The sequence below is a fragment of the Pangasianodon hypophthalmus genome, chromosome 23, assembly GCF_027358585.1.
Source record: "Pangasianodon hypophthalmus isolate fPanHyp1 chromosome 23, fPanHyp1.pri, whole genome shotgun sequence".
Lineage (NCBI taxonomy): Eukaryota > Metazoa > Chordata > Actinopteri > Siluriformes > Pangasiidae > Pangasianodon > Pangasianodon hypophthalmus.
Window position 1 is genome coordinate 20,056,660 of NC_069732.1, and position 24,836 is coordinate 20,081,495.

Below are 24,836 nucleotides of genomic sequence, written 5' to 3' on the forward strand. Positions count from 1 at the left end.
TCTCACAACATCTCTTCCTCTACTACTGGGTTCTCTGTTTTACGCTCTCTCTCTCTCTCTCTCTCATTTCCTCCCCTGCCTAATGTTCGGATGTGAAGTCTGTAAAGGGTTTTCCCTGATTTAGCTGAGGGATTTAAAACACCAAAACAGAGTGCTGGGTAGGGAGGGTGCAGAGAGAGAGCGAGCGAGTGAGGGAGGGAGGGAGGGAGGGGGGGGGGAGAGAGAGAGAGAGAAAGAGAGAGAGAGAGAAAGAGAGAGAGAGAGAGAGAGAGAGAGAGAGAGGGAGGGAGGGAGGGGGCAGATAGCTTGTAAACAGTAGCCAGGGAGAAGCAAGGGAGTGAGCGAGAGTAATAGAGCGCTGGCTTGTTTGAAACACTGAGAAGAGCTAGAAAGCGAAAGAAAAAAAGAAGGACAGAGTGTAAGACGTGGTGTCAGCTGTGTGCTTTGTGGTCATAGGTGTGGCAGCATGTCTAAGAGCACGGTGTGAGTGTGTGTGTGTGTGTGTGAGAGAGAGAGAGATCCGCGGTGAGGGGAGTTCCAGGTGTTTCCCGTCGGGACTGCCTCGCTCCGGGGGAATCCGGTTCAGCTGCAACCCAGCCAGCAGTCAGCCTGCCGCTCCACGCTCCGCTCTGTAAACAGGTAGACCAAGTGTGCATGGGAGAGAGTTTAAACACTAAGAAAATTTCTTTGCATCCACTTTTTATCTTGACAGAAGTGCTTGTGTGTTTGTATGTAATAAAACAGCAAGATTGGATCGAATGTGTGAACATATTGTATTGTACATCACTGTGTACATTTTTATGGCAGTTATATGGTGATTACTGATATGACGTTGGTTGGTATGATATGAAGCTTTTGTTTGCTTGTCTGCTTGTCTTTGGGAAGTCAGATGTCTGCGGATGTTCTTTGTAGAGCTAATAGAATGTTGTTGATCAGCTCAGTCCATCCTCGTGAATCACCTCTGATTGTTCTCAAAGATAAGAGTCTTAGCAGGCTTGCCTTCCTAGCTCATAATGGTGCCTTCATTCCTATGTTGTTGATGTTTGACAATGATGCTGGTGATTGTGTTGAGTAATTACTGAATTACTAAAACCACTTAATTAATCTCATCCCTGTTCTGTCATTCTGTAGTTTCTTTATTGCTGTAGCTGCAGCATCCTGGCTGCTATGAAAAACAACAAATTAATATCACCAATACATGGCAATACATCGGATGCAAAGAACAGGTTATTTTATATGATTCAATTTGGGGTGTGTTTATATGATTCAGAAGTGGGTGGTTTGAAAGAGAGGTAAATGTATAATGTAATAAACTACACATTTATCCTTAAATGCATTATAAAAAATTCATATATTGGTGATAAATAATGAGGGAAATTACCTGCCATGAACCTCTCATAGAGTCCTGATATATATCTGGTTGCATTTTTGCATTGTATTTCAGAAGGTCTGCAGTATTAACACCTACAGTGCTAATTTGGGTCCATCTGCACATATATAATCACTATAAATGCTGACTCAACTTTTTAGCCGTGTTGGTATATGTTGATGGTCTGTTTTTTGAATAAAATCAAAACTACCTGGCAACGCATCATTAAATGCAGGAAACCAGGACGTGTCTTGTACTGTACATCTCTTTCCAGTCGTTCCTGTGAGTAGCAGGAAAAGCCTACAACTTGGACAGGCAGGTCATACAGAGCAGGGCTATGACACACACACACTCTCGGGGGTGAGTCATGGGGTTGATGGAGAGTCGAAGTCGAGCATGCATGAGCCCACTGCTTACATCACAGCCAGAACTGAGGATAGACCTGGTCTTCAATACACACTCATACACACTCGTGCCAGTTTAACCTCTTTCTGTGGTTAGGACTGAAGGGTTTCTGTACCACCAGGAAGGTGTGCTAGGATTAGCTGTCTTGGGGAGAGAGTGGTTAGTACTGTAATCTTAGATAATCTCATGTCTGAATGGAAATGGAGTTTTGCAAGAGTGGATTAGTAAATGTGCAGTGCAGCAATATTACACAAAGTTGACAGTGGTGTTTTATTTATAGTGTCCTGGAGAAATGTTCTCTTCTTGACCCAAACAAGTACCCATGAGATGGCATAACTGTTGCCATATTTCCTTTTGAAGTGGGAAGTTAGGGTGTGCAAGTTGCGAGGGTTGATTAATTTCAGCAACTGAAGATATGTCGCACATAACAATGAAAACCACTTGCTTCAAACTGAGTGAAGCTCAGCCATCTTTTTGCCATGAAAGGATGCTTGGGAAAGCGATAGATAGTTGGGGGAAGGGGGATTGGGGTGAGGGTGGGGTTAGGGGGGTATAACAGGCAGAATTTATCTTAATGAGTAAGGACAAATTTAGTTCATGAGTGCTGAATGAATACTTAAATGTTTACAGAGAAAGACCATCTGTAAAATTAAAATGCGACTATCTAGGAATCAGGTTTTTTTTTTCCAATCTATGCTGGTATACAGATCCATAACACCAAAGAATATACTTATAAAAACCTAAAGGGCACTGAGGAAGTTCCTGGCATCACAATTTCATTCCTGGTTAAGGGCAAACTATAGGAAAATGAAGGAGGGAGAGGTTGAGGAAGAGATGACGGATACAGAGATTAAAAATAACGCATGAACGCAATGGAATTGGAGTGGGTAGAAGGAGAAAGACGAGAGAGCAGGAGATAGTGAGAGCTAAGGTGCAAGAGAAGCTGAAGATGAAGGTACAGTGTGGGGGAGGTAAAGATGGAAAGAAGAAAGGAGGGAGGGATGGAGAGAGAGGGAAAGAGCTGTCGTTATACACGCTCACAGTGGGTGTTGAATTACATAATGCGCCCCCAGTTGGGCTCCAACCAACGCAGGAAAATGCCAAAAAAACCTACAGCTACAAGCACATATATATCTAGGGTTAGAAACAGAGACATATGCTCACCCGTACATGGCTGGCCATGGAGAGTGTCCAGTCCCCTGTGGCTTCACAGTGAAAGTTTGCTACAGCAGCAGAGAGACAAGTAGATGCCATTGCAACTCTACAGCCTGCAATTTGATATGATTTGATAATAAGCTTTATTTAAATTGTCACTTATACAAGGTTGGAACCTGTTTGTTGGACATAGATACACATTAAGTCCAGCTGGTTGCACTGGTTTGTAAAATGATGTTTGACTATAAAAATTAGTCATGATGTGCCAGCAAGTTTCAACCCTACCACTCCAGCATTCTTGTAATACAAGGCAACTGGATTTGTGATTTTCATTGAACAGTTTAAGCACTTTTTTCATGAATGGTGAAGACCTTTAGAATTATAACAAGTCCAGGCATCTGTCAAGCGATATTCATTTTTCAGTTACGGTGAATAACAGTCTCTAAAGGAAGGACATTGGATTGAAATTCAAATCAAATTGAAGGGGCCTGATTCATTTCTGTTCACTTTCAAAGTAAGAATTGGCATTATATACATATATATATACAAACTAGGTTGAGGTCAGGGCTCTGTGCAGGACACTCGAGTTCTTCCACTCCAACCTTCACACACCATGTCTTCATGGAGCTCGCTTTGTGCACAGGGGCATTGTCATGCTGGAACAGGTTTGGGCCTCTTAGTTCCAGTGAAGGGAAATTGTACTTGTCCACATTCAAGCCACATTTGATCATTCTCTACCTCATTAATATATTCTATAATGATCTGAACTTCTTTTTAAACAAAACATAATTAGGGTTGTTTAGAGCAAATGGCAGAATTCTGTGAATGAACGCTAAATGGCCTTGCATAATGAGCTTGTGGGGGTTTAGTGTGTTTCCTCGATACGCATTCTCTCCTGAGTTCCTCCCACTTGTCATTTGCTGCCTTCCTGTACACTGCTCTTGCAGTTCTCTCAGTGGACAGTCATAATGCTGCAACCAAATGATATTACCATGGGTGGCCAAAACGTTAACATTATTGAGAGCTAGTAAGACTTTTCAATATCACTCAGGTGATGTGCAGGGAGCCTATTGTGTGTTCTTGTGTCTGAGGACAGTGTTTTGCAAATTTATCACTCTTGCCTAGTGGAGAGCTGGTAAATGAAAGTGTTAAAGGTATTAATTGCCACATGCTCTATTTAGACATGTGCCCACTTGTCAATAAAAGAGACAGGTGGCACAGTTAAGGACACTCTCACGCCCACATCAGTGTGTTGCAACTGCTCTTGATTTAGTTGGAAAATGGTTTACCTGGAAGATTCCAGCAAATCAGGAAGTGTGGCTTGGCAAGCAGGAACATGAACAGTGCAAATCAAGATTTGATACAAGAGCAGATGTGGATGCTGAAGGAAAGGAAAGAGGAAGAACTAGAATATACAGCTTTTTTAATGTTTGTGTGCAGTTTTGTCATTTCAAGATTCCATTAATTTCTCAATTCAGGTATGAAAACTGAGTCAATTCTGAAACTCATCTTATTTATAGTTAGCAGTTCAAATATATTGAAATACACACACACACACACACACACACACACACACACATACATACATACATACATACATACATACATACGTGTGTGTGTGTGTGTGTGTGTGTGTGTGTGTGTATATATATTATATACACACATATTACCAAAAGTATTCGGTCACCTGCCTTGACTCACATATGAACTTAAGTGCCATCCCATTCCTAACCCATAGGGTTCAATATGATGTCGGTCCACCTTTTGCAGCTATTGCAGCTTCAACTCTTCTGGGAAGGCTGTCCACAAGGTTGAGGAGTGTGTTTATAGGAATTTTTGACCATTCTTCCAAAAGCGCATTGGTGAGGTCACACACTGATGTTGGTCGAGAAGGCCTGGCTCTCAGTCTCCGCTCTAATTCATCCCAAAGGTGTTCTATCGGGTTCAGGTCAGGACTCTGTGCAGGCCAGTCAAGTTCATCCACACCAGACTCTGTCATCCATGTCTTTATGGACCTTGATTTGTGCACTGGTGCACAGTCATGTTGGAAGAGGAAGGGGCCCGCTCCAAACTGTTCCCACAAGGTTGGGAGCATGGAATTGTCCAAAATGTTTTGGTATCCTGAAGCATTCAAAGTTCCTTTCACTGGAACTAAGGGGCCAAGCCCAACTCCTGAAAAACAACCCCACACCATAATTCCTCCTCCACCAAATTTCACACTCGGCACAATGCAGTCCGAAATGTACCGTTCTCCTGGCAACCGCCAAACCCCGACTCGTCCATCAGATTGCCCGATGGAAAAGCGTGATTCATCACTCCAGAGAACGCGTCTCCACTGCTCTAGAGTCCAGTGGCGGCGTGCTTTACACCACTGCATCCGACGCTTTGCATTGCACTTGGTGATGTGTGGCTTGGATGCAGCTGCTCGGCCATGGAAACCCATTCCATGAAGCTCTCTGCGTACTGCACTTGGGCTAATCTGAAGGTCACATGAAGTTTGGAGCTCTGTAGCAATTGACTGTGAAGAAAGTCGACGACCTCTTTGCACTATGCGCTTCAGCATTCGCTGATCCCTCTCCGTCAGTTTACGTGGCCTACCACTTCGTGGCTGAGTTGCTGTTGTTCCCAAACTCTTCCATTTTGTTATGATAAAGCTGACAGTTGACTGTGGAATATTTAGGAGCGAGGAAATTTCACGACTGGATTTGTTGCACAGGTGGCATCCTATGACAGTTCCACGCTGGAATTCACTGAGCTCCTGAGAGCGGCCCATTCTTTCACAAATGTTTGTAAAAACAGTCTGCATGCCTAAGTGCTTGATTTTATACACCTGTGGCCAGGCCAAGTGATTAGGACACCTGATTCTGATCATTTGGATGGGTGACCGCATACTTTTGGTAATATAGTGTGTGTATGTATATATATATATATATATATATATATATATATATATATATATATATATATATATATATATATATATATATATATATATGTGTGTTTGTGTATGTATTTGTGTGTGTGTGTGTGTGTGTGTGTGTGTGTGTGTGTGTATTTCAATATATTTGAACTGCTAACTATAAATAAGATGAGTTTTAATTCAACAGCTTTAAGCTTTAATTTAACAAAAATATTGCATTAACCATTTAGGAATTACAGCCATTTCTTTACAGATTCCTTCCATTTCCACGGATCAAAAGTAATTGGATTGGTAAGCAGCTTCATGTTTCACTTGTTATTTCATGAAAAATTAAGGAGATAAAAGGTCTGGAGTTGATTCCAAGCTTTGAATTTGTATTTGGTAGCTGTTCATGGGAATTTCAATACGCGGTCCAAAGAGGTGTCGATGAAGGAGACCATCATTAGGCTGAAAAATTAGCAGAAACATTAGGTGTGGCCCAATCAACAATTTGGTACATTCTTAAAAAGAAGGAATGCACTGGTGAGCTCAGCAGCACGAAAGGCCTGGAAGACCGCAGAAGACAACTAAAGTGGATGATCGCAGAACTCTTTCCTTGGTGAAGGAAAAACCCCTTCATAACATCCAGTCAAGTCAAGAACACTCTGGAGGAGGTAGGCCTATCATTGTGAAAGTCTACAATCAAGAGACGCCTTTGTGAATGTAAATACAGACGGTTTACCTCAAGATGCAAACCATATTAAATGTATAACGTTATAAAATTAACTTTCTACTGGCTTTTCTTTGAAAGCCAATATGTGAGTGAGACTGTATACTAACTGGGAGACTGAGAGACTTTTCACAGTGAAGAACATAAACACACTCACAAATGTAGAAAAATAAAACTCAATCATAGAACCAAACCTCTGTATCTATATGAAGTATAGTGCTCTAGCAGTAAGCTCTACCTTATATAGATAGTTGTTGCACACAACAGTATAGGTTCAGGCCCAAAAGCCTGTGTATATATGAACTATTACAGTGCATGAGTTATCACTGCTTAGTTAATCCCTCAGCATTAATAAAACATGGCATTTGATTGCTTTTACCCCGATTGTCTGAGCCATATCCATCTGAACCAGGCGAGATTTGGGTGATTGAATGTCAAACATTCAGCTCTAAGACTTTTTTCTCCATTGAACATCATGGGTCTGTTGCAGTGACTCAGATGTGGCTGAATGGAATAGATATAGATCCTATGCATTGAACTTTATTGGCTGTGCATTATTGATTATAGAATAGTAATCCCACAACTGGAATGCAACACAAGATATCAGTCAGTCACAATACTACTATTGCAGATCCAGAAGGAAGATATGTTAGCATTAATTCAATAAAATAATTGCTTCAATAAAATAATTGCACAATAGCATAGGTTTATGGCCCAAGTAATGATCATCCATCTTTTTCCTATTCGTTTGTCTCACAACTGAATAACCTAACAAGCAATTCACAGTTCATACTGCAAAACTCTGATGTAGTATTTTTTTGAATATTACAATGAATCAGGAAGTATTTGGAAAACCTACTAAAACAAAACAAAGAAAAAACACTCATTCCAGCAATTAGAAACACTAAAAGAGTTAAAGAGTTACAGCACACTCAAAATTAGAAATAAATAACCTTTTTAAGCATGTTATAGCAAATTATACACGCCAGTCCACAAACCCAACTTGGAAGACCTTCCGATCTAGTGGAACAATTTCTGGAAAACACTGACCTTCCAAAATTAACCAAGTAAATACACTGGATAACCCACACACAGAAAGTGAAAATGATAATGCCCTGAAATAACAGACAGTCTCACCACAATTTATAAAACTGAAACTGAACATTAAACAGAAATTCTATATTACATCCACAGGAAAGTGGGAAGTATTCACTAGACTTAGATTTAAAAATATTAGAAATAGATTTTACTGGAAAAACAAGAAACCAAGAATTATATTAGCCCCTCTGTTTAAGAGCACCTAATTTCCAAACATATTACCTCGTAATTACAATCCTTTCTAAATTTATCCACCCAAATCAACAGGACATCCCCTGGTTATTCTGTAAACAATTTCATTATCTGACCTGCCATTCCTCAGTAATACAACACATCAGTAATACAGTAAATACAGTAATCTCAACTCCTCTAGAAACTTTGAAAATGTGAACACACCCATGTAAACACACACCAGCTGGCATAATCCAGATTACCAGCTGAGGGGAATGTCTGTTATTTTTAACACTATGGAAACAGAAATGGATAACACATTTGTGATGCATATTCAAAGAAAAATTCATACTATTTCATTGAGTAAAGAAGCACAGCATTAAAAAAAAATCATTGTTTTGAGTTTTATCTGTAGTTTTATCTGTAGTTAATTAAAAAATCATTCATTATGAACATAATTCAAAGTACAACCGTCTGCAGCCAACACTATTATTAGAAGAATATTAAAGGTAACAACTTTAAAAAAAAAAAAAAAAAAAGTTTAACACTTTCCAGCGTATATATTTACTACTCTCTCAAAATGAGAAAAAGATTTGGCAAGCCCTCACAGTAAAGCCTTCCAGAGGCAACAGTCACCCTTTCAAAAATTACCAAGTTCGCCTAATTCACTGTACGGCTATAGAGCACACATCAGAAAACAGAAAATACACAGAATGGGATTAGCAGACACTAACGAGTAAGGTAGATGATGTGAGTAAATTACTACGATTACATTAAATATTAGAAATGTTGTTTATTAAATAGTTCTATTAAAGGGGCACCAGTCAAATGGGGCAAACTAATTTCAGAATGAGATATGATTTGGTAATGGTGGCATCAACAAGATAAGAGCTAGCAATAATTTGCCTCATACCTGAAAGATATTTGATTTAGATCAAGTTAAGTATCCATTGATAGTCCATTGATGATCCATTGATGCCACCACCTTGTAGGGGACATAAGTAGTCAGACCCTTGTTTTTGTTATTTAATATATGTCCAGTGCTTATATTCACTTTAAATTTACACACACAATGTCAAATTAAAAAAAAATGAAATTGAAAAATGTTCTCATGTAAATTGCACTTGATGTGATTATGAAAGACATTGGCATTGGTTGGGAAGATTTCATGCAGCAAGTAGCATCATGGTAAAGGTGGAGGAGCTTCCTAAAGTTCTCAGGAATAAAATTAAACACTGGAATGAAAAAAGCTACAGAGCCATAGCAAAGACCATAAACATCCCTGTCAGTACAACTGGTTTGATAACCGATATGCAGGTGTAAAGTTCATGGACCCACAACTACTCATCCAAAAGGTGCGTGAACAGGTGAGTCACGCAAGATCTCACACCACTCTCTCAGACTAATGATAATGAAGATAAGAGAGAAGCCAGCAGTCACTCGAAAAGAATTGCAGGATGATCTGAAAGCAACAGGAACAACAGATACACAGAGAACAATAAGCAATGAACTGAACCACAATCATCTCCGTTCCAAAAATCCTCAAATGCTAAACTCTGCTAAAAAACAAGCACAGAGCATCTGAAAGCATTTAGACAAATCAGAACACTTTTGGGGGAAAAAAGATGAAAGAAAAACAGAACTCTTTGGCAATAATTCAGCTCGTGATATTTGGAGAAAGACGAGTTGCGAACACCGCCATACCCACAGTGAAGATGTCAGAACGTTGATATATTCATTTTGTTTAGAATTTCTGAAAACTTTACACAGCTGCCTAGTGGTTACACAAAGAGAATTGAAATTACTTGCTAGATTTTTAAACCACAAAAGTAAAAATTTCAAACATCTAGTGATATTCTGCTTCAAATCATTTTCTTCTTCATCAGGTTCTTCATACTTTCAAGTCTTTGCTGCATATAAAAATTTATTCCTGATTTCAATGAGTGGCATCTCTGTTTTCAATAGAATGAATTATATGTTGTCTATTCCAGCTGTACTGTTAATTAAAGAGAGCCAGGGCCTTTTGGCAAGGGGAGGTGAATCAAATTCACCTCAGGGCCATGTGAATGTGGCTTTTCTGTTCTTTTGATGCATTCACGATGACAGCTGCTTTTGACACGATGGCTGCCGCGAGAACGAGATAGAGACAGATTGTCGTAGAGAGCATTGCTGAAAGGAAATGATAAAAAAGGAAAGCCTGGTTTCTTGTATGTGTCCTTTACTCCATTCCTGTTTCCTTTAGAGTGAGACTTAAAAACAATGAAGTTTTTAAGCCCATTAAGGCTTGAACAATTTCCCTAATTGTGAAATAAACAATTAAACCCCCCCTGAAATTCAGGTTAATGAGGTCTAATTTATATCCTAAAAATCTGTGTTTGAACTGTATTGGAACTGTAATCACACTCTTCCGTGTAACTCACCAATGAGTATTAATACAGTTACACGATACATCCATTAAAAGCAATCTTGTTAAGTTGACTAATTAGGATAAGTCTCAGATTAGGCTTTGTCTTTTTCCAACCCACAGGCTAACTCTTATAGTTACCACTATTACAAGTGTGTTTGGCAGGGAGCTCAGCATTTCTTATCCACTGTTTCCATGACCTTAGAAACATTTGTAAAATGTGCTCAAATGTTAAGATGATTTGTTGGTTATTTAAAAATTGTTAACATGCAAAGAAGTGTGTTAGTTCAGAAATTTCTTTACTCTCTTAGAGTACGGCAGGGTCCCAAACTAGGTCTCACTTGATTTACAAATGGGGTCGCGAGAGAATCTCCTCTTTTGTTACTTTCAGTTATTTTATATGTATTACTAGAAATATGGATTATTAGAAATAGAGAGGTTAAATTTGCATTGCTGAAGTAGAAACTTTTTTTTTTTTTTTTTTTTAAAGCATTTAGCTAACAGACCGTGTGTGTGATGCAAACCACCAATAAGAGACTGAGAGAGAAACTAAGCCTTAGCTTGGGGGAAAGGGAAGTCTACTCTGTTGGCCTGTTATTGTGTGTGCGCATGCGTGTGTGTGTTGCGCGGGCGTCACTCAATAACGACACACGCGCACGCGCACACACACACACACACACACACACACACGCGTACACACATTGATGCATTGATTGTTACTTTTGAGAGATATACTAGATAAGAAACAGGTTGAGTCCTGAGAGGAGGTGCAGGAATACAGATCAGCCAACTTATTTTTCTTTCCATATTTTCCATAGCTTTCATACTTTTTAACATATTTAAAATAAATAAATACCTGTTATAAAAAAAATAAATGTTTACGTTTATGAATACTGTCTATGTAGATATATTGTTATATTAGATACACCAGTTATCTGGCCTGGTTTGAGCTGTGTTTAGTAAATGCTCTCTGAATCGTTTGAAATGTTTACTGTGCAAATACTGTTTTTCTGGAACTAGATACATAGGTGTAGGTGCAGGAAGCAATACGAATGTGTGTGTGTGTGTGTTTTACTTCACAGTTTGTAGTGTTTTATTTGGAGTATTTGGGTATAATTCATTTTGTTTCTTTTGAGCCATTCAGAGGTGGACTTGCACTTGAGCTTCAGATCACAGACTGACGACTGAACATTCTCCTTCAGGATTTTCTTGTAAAGAGCAGAATTCATGATTCTGTCAATTATGGCAAGTCTCCCAGGCCCTGAAGCAGCAAAGCATCCCCACACCATCACACTACCACCACCATGTTTCACTCTTAGTATGGTTCTTATTGTGGAATGTTTTTAGCTTTACAGATTTAACGTCCAAAAAGTTCCACTTTCACCTCATCAGTCCACAAAACATTATCGCAGGCTTGGGGGTCATCAAGGTGGGTTTTTTTTGGCAGATGTGTTGCGTCTTTATGTTCCTCTTGGTTAGTGGTGGTTTTCACCTTTCAGCTCTCACATTGATACCACTTTTGCTCAGTTTCTTTCTAGTGGTGGAATCATGAACCATGAATTTTTTTTTTAAAATATTATCCAGTGGTTAAAGGGAACTTGGGAATGTTTGACCGCAGTGAACTCATCACGTATGTGCTACTTCCCACTTTTTTTTTGTTAGTGTGCATATTTGTGTGTAGTTTCTTTAATCTAACAGAAAGCATTTGTGACTTATAAACCTCCAGTCTGAACATAAATTTATGGGACTCTACATTAATTAACAAGTTACATTAATGAAACACATATTTGGTAATAACTAGTATGATGTGCCTGGCTAAATGGCACCACCACAAGAGCAGTTAGCAGTAAGCACAGGAACAGTATGGTGGTAAACAGAAATCCACACTCTCCTCTGTCATTTCTAAGCCACATGTTGTTAAGGGCAAATTAATTATTTACTATGACAAGCGTTAGTCGCTTCAGCAGAGCAGGCATTTGATGAATAATTAAAATGAGTGACCCATTCAAATAACTTTCTCTGGAACTTGGAGTCGCCCTTCATTCATAAACAACATTTTAAGACTTGAGAAAAGGTTCATGATAAGTTCATGATATGAAAAGGTGAAACTTCAGCAAGGTCCTAAACAAGGGAAAGTGTCACTAACACAGCTATAAACATGAAGAGAGGAGAGCTCTGAACAGTGTGTGTTCTGCTTTGCAGCTTCCCCTGGCCTCCACCTTCACATTCCTCTTTTCTTCTGTTTCACCTTTTCGCCCCATTTCGCCCACCTATGGACGGGCTACATCAATTTTTCACCAACATACCCACGCAATCTTAACAATAAACAGCAAAGCCGACTACTGCGTACTGCTTCTTGCAGCCCTTATACTCGTGTGTGTGTGTGTGTGTGTGTGTGTGTGTGTGTGTGTGTGTGTGTGTGTGTGTGCCCATGAAAATATTGACAGAATGCACTACAAGCCAAAAGTATGGAAGAGCAGTGATTTTTTTTACGGTTTCAGAATAATTTTATCATCAGGTCAGTTTGCCAACAGACAACAAAACATGTTTACTTAGTGAGCCAAGTGGAACTTGAGGTTCTAGTTCATTTACCACCAAAGTGAGGAACTGGAATGAGCTACAGTAATTACAGTGAGTATACAGTCTTTTTTACATGATTAGTAAGTCAAACATGGAAGAAGTTCATGGAACAGCTTATTATTTGTCTGATCATCCAAAAAGCATAGAACTGGAATCTTTGGTATTAGACTGGGGGAAAGTTTAAAAAAAAAAAAAAAACCCACAGTATTATTTTCTGGTGTCAAAAGATGAGATACTTGTGTTCTCAGTGAGAGAATTTTTAAAAAAGTGTCATGGAATGCTAGAATGGCAAAGTACTGTTATGGGTTGCACTGTGATAATGTCTGGTACATTATCATTCTGCATTCTAAAGAAAGAGCTTGATAGTCTCTCTCTCCCTCACACTTTTTCTGTGAAAGCAATCCTTTCTTTATTACCATACATTATTAAGCATTGCCTTGGGCGTTAAATAATGGTCTTGCGTTCTGCACACATGTGAAAAGGGGATTCCATCCCCTCCACGCAGTTTCACAAGCCTCAGCAGAACTGTAGTGAGGGCTGGATTTGATTGACTGTAGTGCTCTTTGTGTTTGTCTGAAGTTCCTGGCAGTGAAAGTCCCCCAACATCTGTCAGAGCACTGCAGTGTTTAGACCTGTTTCCTGCACTGTTTCTCTCTCACACAGTAACAAATGCTCCATATTTATGCTACTTAAAATTGACCATGAAAAGCAGTTAGCATGTTCAAGCACACAGGCGTATAATTATTGATAATAATAAAGAGAGAGTGAGAGAGAGAGAAATGAAGTGGTGTGGTGCAGAGTGAGGATGGTTAAAGTGCCTGATCATGATGGACAGTGTAATAGAACCACAAACCAGCTGTAGATTTTGTTGTTCTCTCTCCTTCTCAGACTGAGCTTGTGAGAGTTTGCATGTGTGTCCAACAGTAATGAGGGAGGAGGCGTTTGTTGACTGGACTTCTGGGAAAGCCGGCTCCCCTAAAGGGTTCACTGAGTCTTGGAGCCAGTGTCTGAGCTCCAGCCAGTGTTTTGCTCTACTTGCTCATGAAGGTCAAACCTGGGGAACTGCAGCTGCACTGGAAGCTCTGCTTTATATGCTTATCTTTACGTCATTATTTCCATTCCAGACAGAATTGGAGTGCTTTCCACTTATTTCCACTTGTTTTTGATTGATTAATATACAAATTGTGTTTTTTTTATCCTGCATACAAATGTCCAAAAGGGGGGAGTGATTTGTAGTCAGGAAACACCAAGCTCTACTGCAAACTGAAACAAAATAATCTTCTTAACATCATATAATACATCCTAAATGATGCCTGGAATACTGTTTTGGTTCCATTAAAGACAGTGTGTATAGCTGGGATGTAGTGAAACAAGACAACAGTTCTGCTTTTGTCTGTTACACAGTGAAGTTACAGTCTGCACATTGCCATATAAACCTGTACCTCACATTATATGTACATGATCTCTCTCTATCTCTCTCTCTTTCTCTCTCTCTCTCTATCTCTCTCTCTCTCTCACACACACACACACACACGCACACACACACACCCCAGTTTGTGTGTAAGAAACTTCTTGCTTGCTCAACCGTTGGCTGTACATCCCCTGATGTCAGCTGCAATTCTGGCACCTCTGCACTTCATCTGTGTGTGCGCATGCTCTAATTATAGAAGCAGTCACATTCAATATGCTATAACAATACACATTACCAGACAAATTACTGAAACCTTTAGCCCTCTGTTATGCAGCTTGTCCAAACATGCCAAATAAATAAGATAACAGGAACAAAGCCATGCGTCTTGAGTGAATAGGTTAAATTATCGACTACTGGTGTGAACAGAACTCACTTTATATGAACGTTTTAAAAAGTATAGAAATAGACTGATTTCTTTAGGGATGTTAACTTTACATTTGTAATCTTATATGTAATAATAATTATTACAGTGACTCATTAGGCCCAAGACAGAAGTTTGATTTAACACTCATTCCTAGTAACTGTGCAACTCAGTTAAGGGGAAATTGAAGCAGCCTACTTTCTTATTTATTTGTATTATATTTATATATTTATGAGTTGTGCAGTTATCCTACTGTGAATTTTTCATGTTGTGGTAGCCCTAATCCCCAAGTAACTGTGGTATTATTTCTGCCTCTTCCTCTCTCTCTCTCTCTGTTTTTGCACTATTATAACAGATAGAGCCATTTTTACATAGTTTTTGAAAGTGTTTAATACAATAGTAATTAATACAATAATACAATAATAAATGCATTCAGTGAAACCTGCCAGATCATATGGCATGATTGGGTCTTTAAAACCAAAGGTTAAAGAAAAGTAGTGACTGTCTTCAAAATGAAGTGAATCTCTGCTCCATGCTGCACCCACACTCTTTGCACTTGGAGTCATTAAAAAGCCAAACACAGTGCATATAAAATATTTTTTAGCCAGGAGCTCATTAGCATATATGTGGCATTGGCAGGTAGTGAAAGTTGCTGTGGGGAACAGGTGAATTTTTAATTCTTTCTTTTTTCCACATGTTGCCAGTGATCACATTTTGCATAAAGAGCCTTACACCACTCCGCACCACCCAAAATAAAACTGTGTTAGTTTTATCCACTGTTGCAATAATAGATTAAATGCTTCCTAGCATTTATATTACATTAAATAAACTTTTGGATGTAACAGAGAAGTTTAGCTGAATCAGAGACGGGGACAGACTGACTATTCTTGCACTGTTACAATGCTGCTGTTTAAAAATAAAACCTAAACACTTTTGGGGACATACGTGCATCTATAATAAAATATTGTACTTTCTAAAATTACCACAGGGCATAAAAGTGAACATTATTCTCTGTTATAATTCATTCATTGGTCAGTTGCTTAACCTGGGAATGCGGAGAGTGATCGGGAAATACACCATGGATGGGATTTCAGTCTATCACAGGGCACCATGCACATACAATTTCACACATTCATTCACTACTAGTGGCAATTTAGCATAGCCAATCCACCGATCAGCATGTTTTTGTGTGGTGGGGGAAAACCCATACAGACATGCGGAGAACATTCCTCTGCACAGACAGTAACCTGAGCTCAGCATCGATGGGTTAATATTTTGTTGTTCAAATATGTAGTTTTCCTTTAGGTTGTGCTTAACAGAAAGCCTCTGAAGCAGTGCTAGAACTAGGCCTAAAACTAGACAGCAATTTCTAATTAGGTGATTAAAATGCACACACATTATACTTTACTGTTAACTTGTCATACAATAGTAGTCATGCAGTAGTAATATAGTCTGCTTATGTTTCACTTCTTGTTTCATTCTTATTTTACTTTTAGTAACTTCCTGCAAGGTCACCTGACAAGGTTTTTGCCACTGAATCTGAAGCAGAATCACAGTATTCGGAGCCCACAAACACAATATGTTATTACAGTAAATCACACATCTATTACGTATTTGTACAACAGCTGCATTTGCATTTCAGGTTACGCTGAGTAGGCATGACTAAATGATGACTGTCTTTGCTGGAAATGAAGCTGGAACTCTTCACCACTCATAACATCACATCAAAACATGCTCCCTCTATTTAAAAAAAAAAAAAAAAAAAAAAAAAAACATGGACGACTTTGGTATTCTAATCATGGTAGTGCTCCATCCCTTACTGCTGTAGTGTGTAGTATATAAGGGAAACATGAACAAGGCCTCTAATAACCTGCGTGTGCCTCATTAACTCTACACCACAGTGGGATAAGTGAGATACTCTATAGTGGAATAAATCTACATTGAAACCAATGTATGATGGATGGACTTGGATGAGTGAAGAGTTTATTATTCTTTGAACGATTTAGGTTTGTGCTCTGGAAAGGAGGAGTCCAAGCAGGCGTATAAACACAGTTGCTGGTCCACTCAGTGTGGGTCCTGGTTACTGTGTATTTTGTTAAATCAGATATGCTATGGTGGTTAAAAGTAGGGGGTGTTGGGGCATGTTGGGCTTATGTCATGTAAAAAGTGTTCCTGGAGCAGGGGGTTGCGGTTGAGCAAGAGAAACAGAAGGGTGTGACTGCAGAATACTCATGGTGACATAATCCTCCAAGCTCGGCCACAGCCCGCCAGCTTTTCCCTTCTTCTCCCATAGTCTTCTCAGGAAACCTAAAACACCACACAACACCCTAACCATGTATATGGGCTCAGTCTGACAAACATTTGCAGTGGAGATGTCTGAGGAATCAGCTTTTTCTTGAAAACTGAAAAGCAAGATTCTTTCCAATGCTGGCACATTCAATTTCCTTTTGGACATATAGTATATCTTTGTTCCTTGTTTCCAAACACTTAGAACATTGTGTGTGTGTGTGTGTGTGTGTGTGTGTGCGTGTGTGTGTGTGTGCGCGCACATCAGAAGCCAGCAGGAGGAGATAACATCATATTATCATATGAGCTCTCATGAACTTTTAAGCTAACCGTCATCATGGTGTCAGGATTGTTAGCTGCATGGGAGTTAGCTGGCATTAAACACATTTCTGTGAAGTTTAAGCTTGTGCAATATAATAATATTATTGTCCACACACAATTTTCCACAATATTCAGTGACGTTTATCGCTGATCATATTACTTCGCAACCTTTGCTCAAAAACATCGGAGTATGCTAGTACAAATTATCACTCAAAAATACTCCAAAAGAGCTGCTTTTTTCTCCCCAATAAAATGGAAAATGAGCTAATTGCCATGTGAATCTGGAATCTGCTCACGTGTGTTGAACTCTCCAATAATATGCACTTCCTGGAAGCCCCTCCACTATTTCATGTGCTCTCGACTTGGGCGGCTCCCATGTGTCCTGTCAAAGTGAATGGAAAATGTTTTTCATTAAAAAAAATAAAATTATTTATGTGAAATAAAATCTTTCAATGTATATTCAACTTATTAAACAAGTATATATTTAATATCATTTTACATCAGTTTATTATATTTATTTGGGATGCTGCTGAAAAATTCAGGCCAAAAATGGTCAAAATGGTCAAAAGGATGGAAATTTTGACCCTAAAAGATTAAAGAGTCCTACAACGAAGTGTCAAATAGAACAGTTTACAAATAGTGTTAATGGTGATGATTATTAGAAAGTAATTAAATATGCTGTTCTGTTTTTTTTTCCGTTTTACCCACACTCTTCTGCTCAGCGCTGTTGCAGCATCAACGGTGAAAATGTCAACCAACATTAGAAAACCGATTTATAAAAGGATTACATCGAAATGTGCTGTTATGTTTTTAACACTTTACTGCAGATCACTTAAAAATGCATCATCCAGCTGAGATTTCCTGATTTTTGCAGTTCCTGACTTTTTTTTTTAGGCAAATGGTTCTGGATAATTAGAACACACTATTTTACAATGGAAAATCATAAGTCTGATGAAGGTGGTTCATTCAAAGCATTAACTTACGTGGCTCTCTAAGTGATAAACAGGAATCTGTTTGATTTATTATTTAAAACCAGATGGGCAAACATTTAAATATACAAACGCTTTATTCAGATTGTGCTTTCATACCTGTCTAGGAGCAATGTCACTATTTCTGCATCCAGCTTCATCCCCTTCACCAGTAATAAATTAGTGGAGTGTGAAAGTCCAAAAAACATGTTTTGCTGTAAGAGATAAGCTGCAAATGTTCTAAAATATATTTTTCCCATTTTGTGTTGCAGACAAGATTGAGGAGGCACAGAAGGAGCTCAAAGAGCCCAGAGGTGCTCAAAAAGGTAATAGTCACTCTTCCTCCATTACAGCAATTGCAGTATATACTTTCTATGTGTGATCTTTATATGGGAAGTGTGTTTACAATATGTTCACATCATAGATACAGGGCATGTACGCAGCTTGCAAGTCAAGCGTGGCTTTTTTCCAAATTCACCCAAATTAGCAGTTAAATATTTATTGTAATTGTCAATTAAACAACAAAACTAACCTTTACTGCCATTACTGACTATTTCACAGCATATCTTCATGTAGACAAAGCCTCCAAATATCTCTCCCCTGTGCTTCATTCCACCCTTAAATCCCCCAACAACCCCTTTACCCTTTGTAGCTAAATGAACTAGGGGCTTCATGGGAAAAAAAGTAATGCATGTCACCCCTAGGCTGGATATACTACAATGCCTCCTGGTATGTGTGCATGCGTGCATGTGTGTGTGTGCGTGCGTGTGTGTGTGCGCGCATGTGTGTGTGTGAGTGTGTTTGTGTGCGTGTGTGTGTGTGTGCACGTGTGTGTGTGCACGTGTGTTTGTGTGCGTGTGTGTGTGTGCGCACATGTGTGTGTGGGCCGATGGTGTTTGTGTGGGTTCGTAGGCTGGAAAGGGCACAGCAGCAGCAGTGATTACTGCTTCTGGAGCGCTCGAGTGTTGTCTCCCAGCTGTGGCTGCCACACTTGGCCTCTGTGCACAGCGGACATGTATTTAGACCTGGAGCTATCTTGCTGACCAAATCTCTGGTGACATCTGTTTATTTTCATATTGTGGGCTGTTTTTTTCTTTCTTTTTTTTTTTTTTAATAGGAGTGACATCGTTGTAAGCTGTTGTTTTGGGGAAGACAAACATGAAATTAAAAAATTAGTCTGTTAAATGTTTAATCCAATGTATTTGTGAAATTAATGTTGATATGAATAGTATGTGTGTGTGTGTCAAACTCAGATGCTGTATTTTTGTGATTTTTTTCTGTATTCTGTAAACTGAAGCTATTCATTTTTTTAACCATATTATTATCTATGCTATCAATTACCACTACCGAGGCTACAAAGGACATTTCTAAGAAAAGGGCTAACAAACTATTCACCTGTATACAGTGACACAGACTGTGTAGATGTCGACTTGATGGGATGGTGGAAAAAACGGCAGGGCAGCCTGTAAAGAAATGTAGTCAGATAGTTAAAAAAAAAAAAAAGAATTCTAATTATAATAGTTCAGACTAGATTAAACAACTTCTGCAGTCAATTGTATACTGTGTAAGACTATGCTGGGAAAGTATATTTTGTTTTCTTTTGCTTTAATGGACATTTTCACTTTGTATGAAGTGTATTGCACTCATAGGTTTTTGCTTTACATGAGTGATTCATTTCAGGATTTGGAGTCAGTTAATGAATCACACTGAAGGCCAACACCAAATGCGTTTCTGCAGCATTTTCATGTGGCCTGTTTCAAATGCAGCAGAGTAAAGTGGACATAAAAAGTCTACACACCCCTGTTAAAATGGCAGGTTTCTGTGAAGTAAAAGAATGAAACCAAGATAAATCGTCAGATTTTTTCTCACCTTTAATGTGAAATTGCAAAGTATACAAATAAAGGGGAAAAACATTCAGAAATATTTTTATAGAGGAAAAATAAAAAACTTACAATAACCTAGTTGCATAAGTATACACACCCCTAAACTAATACATTGTTGAAGCAGCTTTTGATTTTATTACACCACTCAGTCTTTTTGGATAAGAGTCTATCAGCGTGGCACAGTTTTTCACTCTTTCTTGCAAAAACATTCTAGATCCATCAAACTGTACAAACTGTGCACAGTCTGCTTCAGGTCACCCCACAGATTTTTAGTTGGATTCAGGTCTGGGCTCTGGCTCGGCCATTCCAAAACCTTGATCTTCTTTTGGTTAAGCCGTTCCTTAAGGTGAAAGGTGAAATTCCTTTTCATCTTCAGCTTACTAGCAGACACCTGAAGGTTTTGCACTAAAATCGACTGGTTTTTGTAGCTATTCATGATTCCCTCCACCTTGATAAAAGCCCCAGTTCTGGCTGAAGAAAAGTAGCTCTAAAGCATGATGCTGCTACCACCATGCTTCACCGTGGGGTTCTTTTGGTGTTTCTTTTTGCACCAAACATACCTTTTAAAATGATGGAATTATTATACCTATTATCATCAGACCATAACACAGTTTGCCACATGGTTTGGGGTGATTTAGTTGAGCTTGGATGTTTTTTGTGAGAAAGGGCTTCCGTCTAGCCGTCCAACCCCACAGCTTCACACAATATCATGTGAAGAATACAAGAGAGAGTAATCAGTATTTGTCAGATATTCCTGCAGCTCCTTTAATGTTGCTGTGGGTCTCTTGGCAGCCTCCCTGGTAAGTTTTTGTCTTGTCCTTTTATAAATTTTGGAGGGACGTCCTGTTCCTGCTGATGTCACTGTGGTGCTCCATTTTCTCCACTTGTTGATAATGGTCTTCACAGTGTTCCATGCTACATCTGATGTTTTGGACATTCTTTTATACCTCTCTTCCGATCGATATCTTTCAACAAGTGAGACCCTGTACAGGCTTTGTAAGCTCTTTGCTGACCATGGCTTCAGCAGTCAGATGAAACCAAGAAGATGTGAAGAAACTCTTACAGAAACAGCTGGTCTGTTTTTGGGGTTAATCAGAATAATTTCATTGATGACAGCTGTATGATAATTACTTTTGAACATGAGAGTGAATGTGATTGGTTCATTCTGAGCACAGCCACACCCCCAATTATAAAAGGATGTGTATACTTATGCAACCAGGTTACTGTAACTTTTTTATTTTTTCTATTTTTTCATAAAATGTTTCTCATTGTTTTTCACTTAATTTTTATATGTTGTATTTTCATATTGGGGGTGGAAAAAGTTCTGACATGATTTATCTTAATTTCTTTTTTTTTACATCACAAAAACCTTCCATTTTAACAAGGGTGTGTAGACTTTTTATATCCACTGTAGGTGTCCATTTTAACCCTGTGAGATGTAAGCATGTAGATGTGAGATGTAGCATTTTAGCCCTGTGAGATGTAAGACCACATGCTCTGCACAGTGGCACTTGTGGAACACAGGTCTGGTGTGAATTCTGGATATTACTGGTTAATGTGAAAACGTTGAATAGTAGGTGCAACAGGCCATTTCAATATTATTTTTGTTCGGGTTGAATGAAGCGGGGCAGCAGGCCAGCCATATTTGGCCCTTGGAGTTGGACAAGTCATGTAGGTGGTATGCTTAAAGAACCTGCCTTAGAGATAAGATATTGTGAGGCACATTGAGAAATGTGTAACGTGATGGCATGTGTAACAGGTCAGGTCAGTCTTTTCACCTTACTTCATTCTCATTCTTAACTCGGCAGCCCAGACAGCTTGTTTTAGAATGCTCCTGTTTGGAGTGTTTTTTTTTTTTTTTTTTTCTGCTTTCAGGGTGGAGACAGGGTTACTTTGTCTTCTAAACCAAGGTGACCTATATAGTCGCCAAATATTTCTTGAAATATCATACCCAGGGTCATGATATTAGATAGATTTAAATTGACTTTCATCTTCAGTCTGAACACTGAACAAGGTAAGGTTATATATAGATTTCTTAGCAGCTTATGATTGACTATGGAATTAAATTTGATATATTCTTGTATAAAACTGTGCAAAGTTGGAAAATTATGTTTTTGAAAGATCATAAAACCCATGTTATGAAAGAAATTATGCAATGCCTCTCTAACTGTAAGTATTGCTAAAAGACGTAAGCCAATTAGAATTCAGTGAATGGCAAGGAAACAGCGAACAAACTTAGCCATATACTTTTCACCTTCTGGTGCCAATCAAAACAAACGAGAAGAAACCCACTCCTGGAGAGCTACAGTAGATGTTTATGCCAGACAATGTTCTTCTGCTCAAAAACATCTCTATACACGTATATTACTACAGGGAGACCAAGCATAGAAATTGTTTTAGAAGTTTCCTATTTGTGCATAATTGTGAAGAAATTTGTATTATTCTGCAGGTTCACTTGCCATATCTAGTGTTTTCAGCTTTGGTCTAGACAGTGGGCCTCATTTATCAATTTTTCTTAGTACAGTTGAGTGTAAATGTTTGCATAAGCCAATATGAACAAAAATTTTCTGCCTGATTTACAAAAGTTTCGGAAACACTTAATTTTTTCATGCTCGTGTGTATGTTGATGAATGCAGTCACACGTAAATTACCAGGAATGTGCACAGCACAGCTAATTTGCATTTGGTGACACCCACAGAGCTCCATAAAAGGCAAAGCTCACAGCTGTAAAAGTAAAGAGCAAACAAGACTTGATTCAAGTCTCAGAAAATTATTTTGACTCGCGTCTATGCCAGTGAAAATATATATTGTTTAACTGCACCTGAAAAGGCCAAAATCTGGAGCTGAATTACAGAAAAGGTAATTTAGATATGAATTAAGTGAAGTGAGAAGAAAACGGTTTAACCATTGAGCCATACCATTGACCATATTGAAACTGGAGTAGAGAAAAAGATTTACACAGTACCCAGGTGGTCATGCACACTGAGCATGCACGCTTCATACAGGGAAACTGGAGCTCTTAGTCTTAGTCTGAGCGAGTGAACTAGAATGAGGATGTGTTTCTGATCGAGACTCTAAAGCTCCTCTATAAGTGGCTCTGGATAAGGGCGTCTGCTAAACGCTTACCAAATTTCTTGTGTAAATGCTTGTACATACAATTTACAAATAAATCCCTTCAAATCCAGCTTGATAAATTGGGCCTATTGATTTACGCTTCAGGTATAGCATAGTGATTTGATAAAATAGGGCATTGACTTGGCCATGTAATTTCACAGTCAGCTTTCACTAGACTATTAAGTTATAACAGAATATAATACATTTTAACAAGAAAATAAAGCTGGAGAAGAATGTTCTTTTCTCACACAGAGGCACAATTATTAAGACAGAAAATGCAAGACAAACAGGATTGAGGTATAAAAATGAGTGAGACAAGGGGCAGGGCTGGTGGTGGGAGAGATGGTGAACGAGAGACAGAGAGTGGGTTTTCAGCATAATGATGCGTGGGCCTCAGTAGCTCAGAGATATAGCAGCAGACCTTTGCTAAATTGGAAAAAGCACTTTGCAGTATTTATTATTGCATTCCTTGCAAGTCTTTTTTTTTTCCTAAAAATACCTTACCATGCAAAAGTTTTAGGCTAACTAAATATTTTTTTAATTAAAAAATTGTTACAGAGAATATATATATATATATATATATATATATATATATATATATGTGTGTGTGTGTGTGTGTGTGTGTGTGTGTATATATATATATATATTTTAAGTAATGGTCCTTATTAAGTAGTAGATAATAAGACCTCTGATTAAAAAAAACCCGTCTGTCTGGGATTTTATATGCAGATACAAAAGGCCTGGAACAATCTATCTACCAATTTCCTTAGACAATTTCCTTTCCATGATCTTGATCATATGATGATTTGATTTGATATGTTATGTTTGTTTATGTTTGATATGTTTACAGAATTTCCTTTTCCTTTCATTTTACAGAATTCCTTTTTCATTCCATGTGCCTAAGACTTTTGCACACTATTGTTTATATAGTATGCTGATTGATATGCCAGTCAGGAAATTGGAAAATGTTATCATTTGTGTATAATAAAATATTATATTACTAACATAACTTTCATTTGATCAGTAACATAATGCTGCAGCATACAGACAAATAACTGGTAAATAAAAATGTATTATATTCATTCTGAAATTCATTCTCTTCTGCCTTCATGTGTTATTGTGATGAATTACACAGCAGTTCATGGATCATTCTTATGTGATATACAGTTCATAGTTGTGAAAAACCAATTGTTGACCTACCATTTGTTCTTTGTCAGATTTCATGTCCAGATTTTACTGAAATGATAGGTGATTTTTTTTTTTTTTTTTTTAATATAAAGATTTTCATTACAGCACAAAATGCACTATATGGCAAAAAGTTTGTGCACCCCTGACCATCACACCCATATGTGCTTGATGACCATCCCATTCCAGATTTATTCCCCTGTGTTTGCTGTTATAATGAGCTCCACTCTTCTGGGAAGCTTTCCACTAGATGTTGGAGCGTGGCTGTGGGGATTTGTGCTCATTCAGCTACAAGAGCATTAGTGAGGTCAGGCGCTGATGTTGGGATGTCGAGGAGGTCTGGGGTTCAGTCGGTGTTCCAGTTCATCCCAAAGGTGTTCAGTGGGGTTGAGGTCAGGGCTCTGTGCAGGACACTCGAGTTCTTTCACTCCAACCT

General features: G+C 38.5%; 1 protein-coding gene across 7 annotated transcripts in view; it reads left to right on the forward strand.

The window, feature by feature from the left end:
• hivep1 (HIVEP zinc finger 1) overlaps positions 1-24,836 on the forward strand; it is a 65,622-nt gene that overhangs the window by 25,811 nt on the left and 14,975 nt on the right. For all 7 annotated transcript variants that reach the window (XM_026910689.3, XM_026910691.3, XM_026910692.3 and 4 more), the window contains exon 3: positions 18,491-18,544. In XM_026910689.3, the coding sequence (XP_026766490.1) occupies positions 18,491-18,544 (54 nt within the window). The remainder of the gene's footprint in view (positions 1-18,490; positions 18,545-24,836) is intronic.